This window comes from Corapipo altera, unplaced genomic scaffold (assembly GCF_003945725.1).
Source record: "Corapipo altera isolate COAL_440 unplaced genomic scaffold, ASM394572v1 0, whole genome shotgun sequence".
Classification (NCBI taxonomy): Eukaryota; Metazoa; Chordata; class Aves; order Passeriformes; family Pipridae; genus Corapipo; species Corapipo altera.
This window is the reverse complement of record NW_020884872.1, coordinates 53,062,779-53,079,005: the sequence shown is the minus strand read 5'-3', so window position 1 is coordinate 53,079,005 and position 16,227 is coordinate 53,062,779. Positions and strand designations below refer to the sequence as shown.

Below are 16,227 nucleotides of genomic sequence, written 5' to 3'. Positions count from 1 at the left end.
CTCCACAGTTTGGTTTCTTTTACATACACAAAACATACATGAAATTTAGATTTAGTTTGCTGTAAAACTCAAAAAGAAAAAAATATATCCAAACGTAGAAAAAAACCCTACTTATTTTCTTTTCTATGGAATATGTAATTTGTCATTTTTGCCTCCTTGGTAGCAATGGTGGTACATAAAAAGAAAAAGCTATCCTGCAACTTAGTGGAGAAAGAAGAACAAAGATTCTTTTTATCCTCATTTTTATAGTTTATTTTACAGTTATCATGGATGGGAGTGTTAAGGCTGTACCAAGCTTTTATTTATATTCCCAGTATACTTTAACGGTTTCTACCACGCCTTTCACATAGATTGGAACTCCATACACAAGCACGTATTTATTGGGGCTTAACCACTGTCTAAAATAACACCATTGCTTAACTGCTATGACAAATGTTTTTTAAATGGAAGATGAAAGTTCAACTCTCATTGACTTGAAAATTATCCTTCAAACTAGGTCTAAAGAGTAGTATCATTCATCATTAGATTTCAGTGTTCAAAATAATCTATGTTTTACAATATTTCATGAAAAAGGTAAAACTCAGACAGCCTGTACATTTAGTGGTTTTGCTACTTTGCTGTGTACCTGATCAACTGTGCTCATAAATCCTTTGGCATATATTTTCCTGGTCAAAGTATTTTAAAAAATCTCTTAGTAATACTCATTCTTTAAAGGCTTTGTTTACAAACAAACTTTATCTGACATAAAGTAAAGTAGACTTTATTGACTTCATAAACTGCATATTTAATCCTTGTAATTTTCATTGTAATGACTTGTTCATTATAAATCTGTGTTAGATTTGTTTTCTCCTTTACTTGTTTCAATGTAATCATATATTGTTTTGCTATTACAGATCTATTAAGGTTAATATCTGATACTTTTTCTGGTATTGCACTGAAGGCTCATTTTAAAAAGCTGTTGAAATGTTACAAATCTATTGTTGAAAATTACCTTCTTTACTTCATCAATGGAAAGCAAAGGGATTAAAAATATTTGCTTCATGACAATATTTATATATAGAAACTTTTTTATATATAATATTTTTTCAATTTATTGCTTTATGAAGGAATAATTCTACCAGAAATTACTAAACTGGTAAGCAGTTCCATTGATACTACCTACTAGCCCTTTAAGATATTATGTACTCCATTACTATGTTAGTTTTATTTAAATTGAAGTATTCCTACAAATTTACTATAATTTTTGTTTTAGTTTTGTGTCTTAAACAGTTTTTCAAGATCATATATTTTTGATGTCTCTCAAGTTATACGTACACACTCAATACAACTTCTTTGGTTTTCTAACTTCAAGTGCAACTGGAATCTAAGCTATATTTGCATTACCACAGATACAACTGGCTTTTAAAATTATATTGTCAGTAGAGTATTCTTGGCTAAATCACCTGTAAAGATGTGGAAAATACAATCTACCTAATGTACCTAGACTGAAAAATATTTATATTTGTGCTTAATTATAATGTTCCAATTTTTCCTATACTCGGCTATGATAGAAAACATTAAAAGTGTTCCTATTAAGAAGACAATGCCTTTTTTTTTTTTTTTTTTCCAAAAGAGTGCTTTCTTTTGTAGGTTAACTCTGAAGCTTTTATTCTACTCCTATTTAATGGAAAACTCCTCCATTCATCTGAAGCTGAAATTCAATATGTCCAAATTAGCACTTCAGGCTGAATAAAGAGCAACATAAGGCTAGCAATAGGCTGATTCTATATGTCCTTACATTAAATCCAATTGCAAATTCTACATTTATTTGAAAAATGGTTCTCAGCTTTGTTTCTTAGAAGTGGATTACTGACTGGAAAGCAAGACTTATTAATTCTTTTGTGAATACATATATTATTTTTCTTTAGGGCATACCTAAACATTTGCAACTACACAGGACTACATTGAGCTGGCTGAGAATATTCTGTCCCATTTGGTTAAGAAGAAATTATTTATGAGTGTTTTCTTCTGTGTTTTAAAGAAAAAATTTAAACATTCATTAAGATGCTGCAACTATGTTTAGTGTATTTGCTCTGTTCACCCACATTAGAGGCAAAACTCACTTCTAAATCAAAAAGTGGAAAATGACATTTGAGAGTCAATGGCCTAATGACCAAATTTGAACTATTGGAAACTGTCATTGCTTTGAGTCTTTTTCTGTACAAATTCAGATCCCTAACATTAGTATAACAACATAAAGCTAGCTTATGCTATGTCTTAATTTTCCCTGAAATAAAAAAAAAAAAAAAAAAGAGCTTTCCACTGCTAAGTACAGCTGATAAAAAGTAATTTAAGCTGTGGTACCCAAATTTTATCTCTAAGGTTCTAGTTTGCAATGTTCTTATATGTTCCTATAAAAAAAATCTAAATGGAACTAAACTGTCCAAATATGATCCTTTTTGTGATGATTTGATTTGGGAATTACATTTTAGATTATAAACATACTATTGGTACTTATATTCTCCTTCTGAACCAAAAGATTTATAGCTTATTTTCAGACTTTAGCTTGGCTCTAAAGGAATATAACTTACATGATTCAATACTTCAGCGAATGATAGTGGCCAAATTTTAAGTGGGCCCTACTCTGTAGTGCAAACCCTATATGCTGAAGTGTCAGTATGATTTGTGTGGGTCCTTCTTTATGCTAATCCTTTAATTTTTGCCCTCTTACCATATATATACCATATTCTTTGATACCATAAACAAGTTTTACTCAGAGGCAGAGATATTTTTGTAGAGCGAATCCTATCTACTCTAGGCCTATATCCTGTATAAGTAAATCTAAGGTTTTCCTATCAGTAATGAATAATTTTATAGCATTTTCACTCAGATGATTACAACTGCCAAAATTCTCTCCTCCAAGAGGGGAGGAGGAAAAATATTTAACTTGCCTCCACTCTAAGCTGTACAGGATTTTATTAGGTAATGCCATGCCCCATTAGCATCCTTCCCACACTGATCATCTTGCAAATACATGTTTGACTATGGATAGTGAGATCAGTATATTTACACAGCCAAAACCTAAAATAAGATCTTAGACACTCTTTACATAGTTCATGGAAAGAACAAGACAATTTAGAACACCTACCTGAAAAGCCTGCTGTTCTCCCTTAATTATACCGGAAGCCTAATTTTCTCATTGTGGTACTAAATCATTTATTTTGGAAAGACAAGCTCAGTACCAATCTTTTGTTTGGCTCTTTTTTTTTTTTTAAATCATGGTTTCACTAGATTTGATATCTAAAATTTTAATTAGTCTATCATTGGTTTCCTTTCTCTCTTCTCCTCTGTGTAGACTATTAAGTTCAGCAAGGAAACTGGAAAAGTGGATGCAGAATTGCTTCACAAAATTGCTGAATTTATAAACCATAATCAATTTTACATTTCATTTCTGCCTTTCACTGCCTTTCTGATGTCTTATTGCTCTTTCATATTCCATTCTGTTTTATGGATTACTCAACAGGGATATTAGAATCACTATTATTTTAAATAATAATTTTGCATCTCACAGTCTGCCCTTTCTTTTTTGTAGTTAAGCACGACTTATTGCAAACACTACCATTACCAGAGTTTTCCCTCATCTTTCAATGGCAGCTTTGAAACTGCCTAACATATGACTTCCTACACTATGTACTTTCACTACAAGACCTGACAGTTTTTATTTCCTCATTTCTACATATATTAACTTATATATACATGGATCTGAAGACAGGATAAAGTGTATTGTATTACCTGGTTGAGACTTTAGTTACAATGGGCTACATCTGAAAATTTTTTGCTATGTCAACAAAAAGACATTCATGAAAAGGATGGGTGCTTATTTCTAATCCTGTATACAAACCAATTCAAACAGCTCTAGCATTATGACTACATGGATATAACATAGCACATAGTTTAGAAAACTAACAAAAAAGATTTATTACTTCAGACTAATTTCTCATTACAAAGGGCATTACTAAACTAATAACTTTATGGGATACTTAAAAAAAGTTGCAATAAATAAAGCAATTAAATTCTATTAACTAAGCTTCTCAGGAAGAATATATCATGATTCTCACACAATTCCAAATAAAGAGCACATCTCTAATGCTTCCCAAACAACTGCATTTAATCACCTCAGTTTATGTTTCTTTCCTCATTTTATGCTTCTTTCCTCATTTTACATATTGTTTACAAAAAGCCAGAATTTCTTCAACAAAGAAGAAATTCAAAAGTGATTCCACAGAAAACCAAAAAAACCATTCAGTGTTCAAACGCCTCATCTGTTCTTTTTTTTCTTATAGAAAGTGTACCAGTTTTTCTCCAGTCATAACCTTAACTGTCCTCAACTTAAATTATAATGGTATTTTTTAAATCTATTGACCAAAAGCATCTGTAAAATGATTGGTCCAAAATTATTTTTTTTAACTGGTCGTCAAGGGTTTCTGATCATGGATCCACCTCTTTTGTCATTGGGAAAAGTTTTTTCTCTATCAAGAATTCCATAATGTTTTAATAATACCTTCCTCTGTTATAGCTGAAGTTATTGTATTTTTACTACACTTGGGAACAGTACTGAAACTAATAACAGGTTCTGTAAAATTTTGGAAAACTGGTAAAAGAGATATTACATGTATTTCTGAATGCAATTTATGTATTTTCTCATGTACTTTCTAATTTATAATTAAATTTAAACTTAGGAAACGATTCTAAATCACAGAGCTATTTAGTGTCATGATGCCATCTGATATAGATTCCCATCACTATTTTATATGTTAAGACTTGTTTAACAGCAGCAGTATGTATGCATTACAAGTGTCCAAAGCTGTGACTGAAGGAGCAGGAAAGCATGTTCATTTTGTGCAATATTGACCCAACAGTACGTTAAAGGATTTGCTGCTAATTGTAACTCAGGGGAATGGACAAGATAACATAGCCTGTTGTGCGAGTCGACACAGGCAGGCAGCCAGAATAACCACAAAACCACAGCTGAAATGCAAAGAGTAAACCTATTTCATTTCCTTGCTAACCAGATGACCCCAAAGTAACACCCAGGCAGAGACACACAAGTGGGAACACAGGCACCGTCAGGCTCAGACTATCCTGGTGCCAGCCTGCTGTTGGCACCCATTTATCAAGGACATGCACACACGTAGCTTACAACATTGTTGTGATCTCCCCTGTGCTTTTTATGATCTCTGAGCTTTGATCTCTCTCCCAAAAGAGGGAGCTCAAGTATGTCCATCAGAGTGCCTCCAAGTCTCCCCAAACACCTACATTATCTCTACACATAAATTCTACTTCTCAAAACAGAGGATAAACAGAAGTAGGCATGATATATGGGGTTTCCCCACCTGTTATTCTCCAGGCCTTGGCATTCCCAGCTGCAAGGTCACCTGAGCAAATCTACCATCCTTGTCACCATTCATCCTCTTTTTACCCTTTCCTCCTAACACTTCTTTTCCATTTCTACTTTTCATGATGTTGTAATAACTCTATCACACCAAGTGATTTTAGAACAGATAATGAGCAGTTCAGTTTTGCATACCTTATAAATTTATATTCTGGTGGGTATTCCGGTATATGTAGTATGACTTACAGATTCTAAACTCCTTTATTTAAGCATGAAAATCTCATCATTATACAGTTAAGAATAAAAAGAATATTTCTGAAACATCACAAAATTAATTATGTAATTGAATAAACTAGAACTTTTTTCCTACCATAAATATATATGAGATATATAATAGGACTCTTTTTTTTTTTTTCAAGTAAGCAACAAAACTGTATTTTATTTAATTTAAAAAAACAATAGGGAAGAGGAATACAGTGTGGTTTGATTAATGATGACAATGTGGCATGGATAATACTATTATAAAATCAAACCAAAACAAAACCCAACTTATCTGAAAATACTTGAGGAAAAAATATCCTTTCAGTTATGATGAAACTATTGCTATAAATACTTTGTAAAGCATATCAGTCCCTCATTGACACAGTCTTCATAACCTTTATATCCTATCATAATAGATAAATGTAAACCCATAATTCTGATTAAAAATAGTCCCTTGACTGCTTGAAAAATTAAAAATGCCCTTTTTCAAAATCAATGCATACATTTCTCACTAATTTATGTAAGTTTCAGGGTTCCTTTGCCATTTATTTGTTGGTTTGGGGTTTCTTTTTCCAGTATTATTTTGTCAAATAATAAAAATTTACTTTAACCTTCGATATACATAATGATCTAACAAGAAGTTATTATTACTGGTCAGAATGCTATGACATCTTAAGTGTACTGAGTTTTCAGTTTTTCACTGCAAATTATATAACTGAAAACTGAGGCATCATTTAAAAATAATGTTTTTCTTACCTAAGCCATGCCTATGTGTTGACATAGGTGGTAACACAGTCCAAGCCTTGGTCTTTGGATTGTAACATTCAACAGTGTTTAATGTCTTTAAGCCATCCCGGCCTCCAATGACAAACAGCTTGTCATCGATGACAGCAACACCAAACTGAAGCCTCCTGCCATTCATTACTCCAGCCTGAATCCATATATTTGTTCTGAGATCATACTTTTCAATAGTTGTAGCACCTGATGAGATAGAATAATAATAATAATAGAATTATGTATAAAAATGTATTAAAAAAGGCAATGTTTCTCTTTTTATTCTCTTTTTCCCCCTAAAAGTGTTAAAACTTTGATAATATTTTCTGATTAGATGTACATCTTGAAATTTTTTTTTTAAATAGTCCCCTGAATATGTGCATGTGTGTGTGATAGATTACCTTTCTTACCTCTTCAAGTAGCATGAAAAAAAAGAAAATCTAAATGGTCGCTATAGAAACAAAATATTACAACTTCAAATAAAACTATGCTCTAACTTTATGATTTTTTAAAGTTCAGTGAAATAACTATATAAAATACTAATCTTTTTTCACTTGATTCCAGTCTTCCATACAATGTATATTGTCATCTAAGATTAGAAGTTGTATTTTAATTTGCATTCATGTTTTTGTTCTTATTTTAGATACTTGTGTAAGGTTTCTTTCAGACATGCTTCTGCTGGAAGTAGACAATGCTACACTTACAATCTGAAGCAAAATATTTCAAGAATGTTTCCATATCCAGTCAAAACTATTTCCTTCTGAGTTTAGTAATTTGAATTACTTTCAAATATTAATTAAAAAACTATACAGATCATTATGTGTAATATAACTTACCATTTAGTAATGAAAATGTCATTAAGAAGCCTCTACTGTTTAAACTAACTCGCTCGTAATATGCAAGATATCACAAAGATTTTATAAGAAATGAAGAGTTTATTAACAAAAAAAGAGGGATAAAGGAAGCATAATTAACTTAACTAGATTCCAGAATGTCAGTCATGTATTCCATTTACTGTAGTATGACAGCAGAAAAATTTAAAACAGAACTACAAATATCTAAATAATAGATGAATTTAAATTAATCCTTAAGAGGGTGACTTGATAATACATCTGAAATGTGACTGGTGTTTTATCTTAATGGTACACATAATGGTGCTTCCAAAGCTTAAATATCCTACAGAAAAAAATCAACATAATTATTAAGTTTTACCAACTAGCTATTTGGATTATAATAAAAGGTTAGAATGCCATGGGAATTAATTATTTCAGGATTCATTCATTCTTTGGAACAAAAGAGCAATGAACTGAGTGCAAACAAACATCATGAAAGCAATAGCTTTGTTAATTGAACTAAAAAAGACATAACTTAAATTCAATTAATATCTAAGTGTAGCAGAGCAGCAACAATGTACAATACAACAAAACAACTGGATTAAATCCCCTTCTAGTTTTATGAAGCCGTAAGATATATGAAGTAAATTTTGCATTTGATTCAAAGAGACATATTTATTTCTCTTTTTGACTCTAGTTTAAAATTGAGTTGTAAATGCATAAATCCTCAGGTTTGAAAGAACAAAATACACAGATTATTTGATACAGGTTTTTGGTGGTGCTGCAGGGCATGTTATAATGATGCATATTAATAAAGTTGTACTGCTGGAAATTTTTTATATGTGGAATATATTCATGCTAAAAGCTAGAACTGTAGCACATGAGTTTTGTAATACTGTCTTTCATTCATGGCTGGGCTTCGCGAACAAAGATTTGGGAAAGGTCTCTACCCACGTTTGTTACAAGCTGGTGGCTAAAAAGGTCAATACAAGGTAGACACATCCAGTTGCAAAAGGCACAGCAGAAAGATTCCTTAGGTGGTATATTCTGCAAGGCACGATTCTTTCTGCATTGTCTTTTCTCCTCAAGGGTGATCCTGCATGTGTTCTTAAAGGTATCAGCAGTGTTATAGATGGTGTGTCTCCAGACCTCCCGATTGGAGGCCAGAGTAGACCAGTTATGGTGATCAATATGGCAAAGGTTGAGATGTTTTTTCAGGGAGTCCTTGTATCTTCTCTTTGGGGCTCCTCTCGTGCGGTAGCCGCTGGCAAGTTCACCATAAAGCGAGAAATACTGTCTACTTCAACGGTAAAGAGTACAGTTCAAAAGTTTTGCCATTCTGATTTCAGAAAATAGTGCTTACATAACAAATAGAGTCTTTGAATTATGCTCAGCTATGTATTTTCTAATATTGGCTAAGTCTGAGTTGCCACAATGTTTTCTTAAATTACATATTGAGCATCTAATCAAGGAGTTTCTGGAGTGCTTGAACTCTGTTTATCCAATAAGGTGCCTTGCTAATCTGTAACAACGATAAGGATGTGGATGATACAATAACAACAACAGCAACAGCAACAATAACAAAAACAACGATGCAAAGTGAAATAGGTTTCAGTCCTATAAAATCATCTTTAGTGTCAGGAACACTATATACATATATAGTACATATAATACATTCTAGACTGCATTTCAGACAAAAAAAAAAAAGATCTCTTAAATTACCATAGTCCTTAGATAAAATCAGCTCACAGATAAAGAAGAGATGATAGAATCAGCTAAAAGAATATAGCTATCTTGTTGATGGGCATAAAAGCATAGTTTTAGTCTTTTTTTGGCTGAATTCTATTTCATGCAGCCCAGTCAGTTCTGTCTCAGCACAGGTATGCCCATAGACTCTCTATGGATGCCAAGATCACATGAAGAAGGTGGAAGTGACATCTTTATAACACTATTTGATGACTGTTCCTATAGGAAGAACTCTAGGCCTTAGAATTTCCTATCATTTGTCACTATAGCTTTTTAGTGCCTGTCATCATTCTAGTCAGGCCAGCTGCTTAATTTCACACCAGTCTTCCATTCTCCAGACTGTTTTCAAAAAACACTGAGCCAAGTTAAAAATCTCATCACCCATGACTCTCAGTATGGGTGATCAGCCTGCAATTTGTAAAATGAGTAAATCTCATCTCAACTAATCCACCAGCTGAAGCTCTACACAACAGAGCCTCAACATTAAATAACTGTGTAGAAAACATCTACAGTCTCTCCCCTGTTCCTGCAGCAAATGGAGAAGCAGATGTAACCTCTGCTTATAGCCCCAACCACAGAAAGAACCACTATCTCCTATTCTGTTGATATATCAGTCCTGTTATGGAGCAGTCTCAGTATACAGCTGGATACAAGCCTGCCTAAACTAACAAATACAAACAAATAAATTTTTAAAAATGGTGCTATGTCCTCATCAGGAAGACAGTCAAACAAATTGAACAGTTCATCCATAGACATTGGGGTTTCATCCTTGAAGGCTTTCAAGACCCAAATGGGTATGGTTTGATCCCATACCTGACCCTGCTTTGAGAAGCAAGTTGGACTAGAGACCTCATGAAGCCCTTTGCAATCTGATTGCATGATCTGAGGTGGAGACTGTAGCCACCAGTTTCTTTTCCTAGGCATGATTCTTTCAAAACTTTCAACAAGATAAAACCTCATATATGAAACACTTCCACTTAAGATAGTGAATCAAGTACTATATGAATAAAAGACTGTTGCAATCCTCTCCATCTCCTGCTATGTTCCATATTTATTTGAATTTCTTGTTATTTATATATTATTTATATGAACAACTATTCAGGAAAAAAAATACATATTTATGAACTAAAATCTTAACAATTCCTGCCAGCTTTCACTCCCAACTACATGAAGTCCTCTGTTTAAATTGAAGGGAGGAAAATTTACCCCACATATTAGACATCAGTACTGTTTTGAATGTACTTTCTCCAATTTAATTGGTTATGAGAACACAAAAATATAGTTTTTTAATTAGCATTAAGATATTTCTAATTTAAGTCATAGTGTTGCATTTGGTTTAATGACATTCAGATAATTCTTTCTGATTAGGTACTTGTAATGGAAAAAAACCCAAACCAACAAATATGTAACTGAACAAAAAAACCTGTCTTGTCTTACTGCTGTTCTGTTTTAAATTATTTTGATTGCAATGGATCTGCTGGAGTTAAAGTTAAACTGGAAAAATCTTTCAACAAAAAGGTGGTGGAATCGCTGAAAGATAACATCAACAGAGATTTTAGGATAACTTTAATTGCAGATTATTGAGAACTTCTTCATTCACATACAAATGGACAAGTAATAGGACAACTTAGATTATAAAAGGGAATAAACTTCTACCTAGGAAGAAAATAGGGTATTTCTGACAAAGTAATAGATTCTTTTGTTTAGCTCAACTGTTTTGATCTTGCAAGTAAAAGGATATTCTGCACCTAAAAGAGGAGGCAAAACCTTGATTAATTCCAACAGGATTATAATAGACAAATTAGTTTAGCTCTTTAAGAATCAGGTCCTTTGGATATATAAAATCAATAACATGGTAGAATATTGATTTTTCATTTATCATATATTTTATGGTTTGAATATATTTGAATATAATACTTTCAGAAAGAAAGTATCATTACATTTCCAAATGTTGACATCACAAATATTAAAACTAATTTATTTGCTCTGAAACAAAATAAAAGCAGAAGCTCTGAATTATCCAGGGGTGGGTGCACCAAAGACAGCACAGTCTGTTGATCAAAAGAAATGATAACGCACTGTATTCATCACTGGTGTGGCCTCACGTGAGTACTGTGTGCAGTTCTGGGCCCCACAACTTCAGAAGGATGTGGAGCTCCTTTAATGCATCCAGAGAAGGGCAAAAAAGCTGGTGAAAGGTCTGTAAGAATGTCCTGTGAGAAGAGGCTGGGGTCTTTAGGGGTTGTCTAATTTGGAAAAGGAGGCTGAGAGATCAATTCATTGTTCTCTACAGCTTGCTGAGGAGTCAAAGTGGAGAGAGAGGTGCAAAGCTTTTCTTCCCAGTATCCACTGTTAGGACATACAGAAATGGACCAAAGCTGCACCAAGGAGTCTAAGTGGATCATAGAATCACATCCAACCAGTAACCCAGCACTGCCAAGTCAACCACTAAACTGTATCCCCAAGTGCCACATCTACACATCTTTTAAATACCTCTAGGGATGGGGAGTCTGTAACTTCCCTGGGCAATTCCACTGCCTGATAACATCTTCAGCGAAGAAGCTTTTCCTCATATCCAGTCTAAACCTCTTGTAGTGAGAACATTTCCTGTCACTTGTTACTTGAGAGGAGAGATTGACACTCACCGTGCTACAACCTCTTTTCACGTAGTTGAGGGTCCCCCCTGAGCCTCCTCTTCTCCAGGCTAAACACCAGCTCCCTCAGCCACTCCTCATAAGACTTGTGTTACAGACCTTTCATTAGCTCTGTTGCCCTTCTCTGGTAGCATTCCAGCACCTCAATGTCTTTCTTGTAGTGAGAGGCCCAGAACCGAACACAGTGCCTGAGGTGTGACTCACCAGTGCTGAGCACAGTGGAACAATCACTTTCCCAGTCCTGCTGGCAACAATATTTCTGATACAAGAAAGGATGCCATTGGCCTCCTTGGTCACCTGGGCACACTGATGGCTCATATTCTGCTGGCTGTAAATCAACACCCCCAGGTCCTTTTCCACCAAGTGGTTTTCCAGCCACTCTGCCCCAAGCCTGTAGTGCTGCATGGGGTTGTTGTGACCCAAGTGCAAGACCTAGCACTTCAACTTATTGAAACTCATACAACTGGTCTCTGCCCATCCAACTAGCCTGTCCAAGATCCCCCTGCAGAGCTTTCCTACGCTGCAGTAGATCAACACTCCCACCAACTTGATGTCATCTGCAAACTGCCTGAAGGTGCACAGGATTGCTTCATCCAGATCATCGGTAAAGATATTAAATGGTACTATCCTGACCACCACTTGTGAGTGGCAGCCAACAGGATTTAAATCCATTTACCATCTCTCTTTCAGCTTGGCCATCTTGATGGTTTTTACCCAGATAAGAGTACATACATCCAGGCTATGAGCACCCAGTTTATCTGGGAGAATGCTGTGGGAAATGGTGTCAAAGGCTTTACTAAATTTCAAGCAGACAACTTATATAGCCTTTCCCTCATCCACTAAGTGGGTCACCTTGTCATAGAAGATCAGGTTAGCCAAGCAGAACCTGCCTGGGAAAGTAGAATATAGTGTCTATCTTTAAGTCTCTATTTTAGAGATAGAGAAATTAAATAATATATCAGGGAGTATAAGAGTTCCTACAAAAGAATGTCACAAAAGCAATTCCTGATTATGATTTTTTTCTGCCAGAATTGATAGTGGGTGTTTGTGTCTAGTCCCTGAGATACCGGAGTAACTAGAGTTATTGAAACAAGATGAACAGGATTAAAGGAGCAAGTTATCAATTCAATTGACTGTCAAAATGCAGAAAACTGTAACAAAAGCTCACTGCACAAAGCTCCAGGAAAGTATACTAGTCATAAATGCATTCCTAAATATACAATAAAGTGCCAAGTCATTGTCTTTCTCATCACGAATGACAGTGTAACTTGTTTTCATAATAACCTTTAGGCAATAATATAATAATAGATGTTTATAAAATATTAGTTTTTTACTTAGTGTAGTGGGACAGGAATCATAGATTGCAAATGTATTTATGTGAGTAAAAACAATGTAAGAAGTTCAGATAAATATGAACTTCGATAGGTAGTACATCATTTTGCTGTGAAAGACATTTTTTCATACATATTTTCAATAAAGGACACCTACTGACTTTAGGTAGCCATTGATATTATGGGTATTATGGAATTATGCAGGTCAAAGTGATTATGGCGTACATCTATCTTTACAGAAAGTAATCAATAAGTAATTAATACTCAAATTTTGTATGTACTTCAATCTCTTATTGATATTCTATCTCTCTCCTTGTCAATAGAAAGCTGATGTAATTTTAGGTCATCTTTACATGACTGGAAAAAGAATAAATAAGCAAGTCCATCATTAAACTAGCATGATATCAGAAAGAAAGTAGGAAATGGGAAACATTACTGAAACAGAGACTGTAAATGTTTTGACTTGTCTATAGTGTCCATAATTGTAAAATTTTATAATTTTGTTTTCCCTGTAGACTTTTCACAGTAACATTATACATATATCTCTGTCTATTTATCTATTCATCTATCTATGATGTCATAGGAGTCTTTTCATGGTAGAGTTAAATAACTTAAGCACACATTACAATGACAGTTCTGTTGGATGCCCCATGATAGCATATTAAGCCTCTGTTCCACAGGTTCACGGAGCTATGATTTTCTCAGATGCCACAAAAAACTGTTAGAAGTATGGGGAAAAAAGAAGCAGAAAGAAGAAAGAGACATAAATTGATTCAACACTACATGTAAGAGAAAACGTGTTCAAATGGAAATGGAAATGATTAACAAAGAGTTTATTGTTGAATTTACTGCAATGTTGATGTGATTTTACTGTATTAATAACAATGTGTTGGTACACTTAGAACTATAAATAGTTGTAAATTTATTACCTTTGATATAGCTAAATAAAACAAATAAATTTCTGATTTAAATAGGCTGTAGATTTCTGGGCCAGAAAAATCTACATTATTAATCATATGGTGGCAGGTAAAGAACCATTCACAAATATGTCCCACTATGCTAGGTACTGCAAAAATCAAAGTAAAAATCAACTTTATATATTACAGACTAAAAACCACACATAGGTAGAAGAAGAGAAGTAAGGCATATAGAAATAAATAATGTGATAGCATCAAATATTGTTTCAGTCTATGACCATATATTTATTCATGAAATTTAAGTAGGTAGAAGTAAAATAATTGGGAAAATATGAAAGAAAAAGGATAAAAGCAGATAGTAAGATGAAAGTGAGATGGTGGGAAGAATGTGATGATGGTAACAGACAAATACTTTCACAGAGTAGGAATGAAAACACAGAGAGCGGTAAAAGATGAATTTAAACAATAATAATAGAGTGATGATATTTCACTACAGACACAGTGCTACAGTATTTTCTGAACAGACGCAATTTTTTCCTTTGTTCAATTTCTTGACTGGTTTTGATAACTGGAATGGATTCAGTCCATTCTATCAGGAGAGGGGATGGACACAGCTTTAAACATGAAAATATAAGTATCTGCAATTTGAGCTATTTGTATAAGCTCCCAGGGTCAGTGGTCCTAGTGGATTCTGTACATCTCTCCTGTGTAGTAAATGCTGGTCTTGACTAGACCAAGTGTACTATCTGCATCAGTATTGACTATGTTCAGCACTGACTGTATAGTTTAGGTGTAGACATGTATAATGTAAACACTAAAATTTAGATGAACCATACTCTAGTTCTTACGTCATTTGTTAATATCTCATATAGCAGAGTGAAAGGGGAGACACCATATAGGTTTTGGTAATGCAGGTTATGGCAATTCAAGATAAAGGAAGAGACTGCAGGCAATTTTTCTATTATATTTATTTTCTATGAGAATATAGATAAAACAGTGTTGACACTTTAAAATAGTTTTCAACAATAAATACTCTGAAAAAAAAGTTTTAGGACACAATAACTATTTTCAGTCTTCAACTTTCAGGTATAACTTGGTTTCCCATATATAACATATTTCAGGAACAACAGAACACTTTTTTTTCCTAGAATTCTGATTCATTTTAGTTAATGTGAATAATAAGGTTAAATGCTCTTTAAGTACAAATTATTAGACAACATTTTTATGCAGTATCATTGTTTTATGTTTCTTAAAGTTTCTTTCAGTATTCATAACATTTTATAATTACAACTTATCTAAGTTATTTTATTATAATAACTGATTTTATTATTAGCACTTGCAGATTTTCATTTTATTGTTTGAAACAGATACAGTGACAATAAAATGTTTCTTTGCCATGGTCCTTGCCTCCCTGCTATCATAGCCTGTTCCCTCTTCCTGTGCTATAATTATGCCTGTGCACTTTCCTTGAAAAATCAGAAAAATATAAAGATGTGTATTCAAAATATGTAAATTTTAAGGAGGTATATTTATTCAGTTTAGAAAAGTAAAATGTTCCAACTATAGATTGTATATATGCATTGTAGTGTCCATTCACCAATGCAGCCAGGGGCCAAGGGACTGTTCATTCCCAGAACCTAACAAAGTGTTTGGAAAGTGCTTTATAAAGAACTTTATAAAGAACTTGTTATTCTTAAAATAGTAACCCTGCTGTCTGAGTACTGACTAAATAACTCCTAAATTTTAAAGTATACAACTTACAGAGCGTGAGTAATATTTTCAAATTTACTTGTTAATATTTTGCAGTTCTTTTACTTCCAACTTACTGATGGTTCTACTCCCGCTATAAGGAAATATGGCCTTCAATTTAACATAAACATTACTTAAAATTATCACAGCCTGTAGAGAGGGATTCTCCATAAACTACAGACCCACAGCTGTATCACAATTTTTTAATTATGCAAATCCCTTTGGTTTGAATAAATACTGGTCCCAAAACTATATAACCATATGTTGTACATGACTATCTCACCTCTTTTCAAATCTTTTTCTTTACATACTCTGCCCTAAATATTTTGCCTTTTACAGCAGCCTTTGCAATTGCCCCTCTTTGTGGGGGAGGGAAAATAAAAGACAGAAAAAAAGGAATTTGGCAGGCAATTATTTTGCTTTGAAGTTCTCTATCTACACTCTCTAAAATAACAGCACCACTTCACCCTACTCAAACATTACTTGCAATTTTTTAGAATAGTTTGGAGGGAGAAAGTCAGAGAAGAGAAACATGCAAAGGAATGGAAGTAACTGAGGGACAAAATATGTGGGATAATACATAGGAGATTT

General features: G+C 33.7%; 1 protein-coding gene across 3 annotated transcripts in view; it reads right to left on the bottom strand.

The window, feature by feature from the left end:
* Window positions 1–16,227, bottom strand: part of KLHL1 (kelch like family member 1) — a 199,294-nt gene that overhangs the window by 36,979 nt on the left and 146,088 nt on the right. For 2 of the 3 annotated variants that reach the window (XM_027647106.1, XM_027647116.1), the window contains exon 7: window positions 6,389–6,613. The exons of the other annotated variant lie outside the window; for it this stretch is intronic. In XM_027647106.1, the coding sequence (XP_027502907.1) occupies window positions 6,389–6,613 (225 nt within the window). The remainder of the gene's footprint in view (window positions 1–6,388; window positions 6,614–16,227) is intronic. 3 annotated transcript variants of the gene reach the window in all.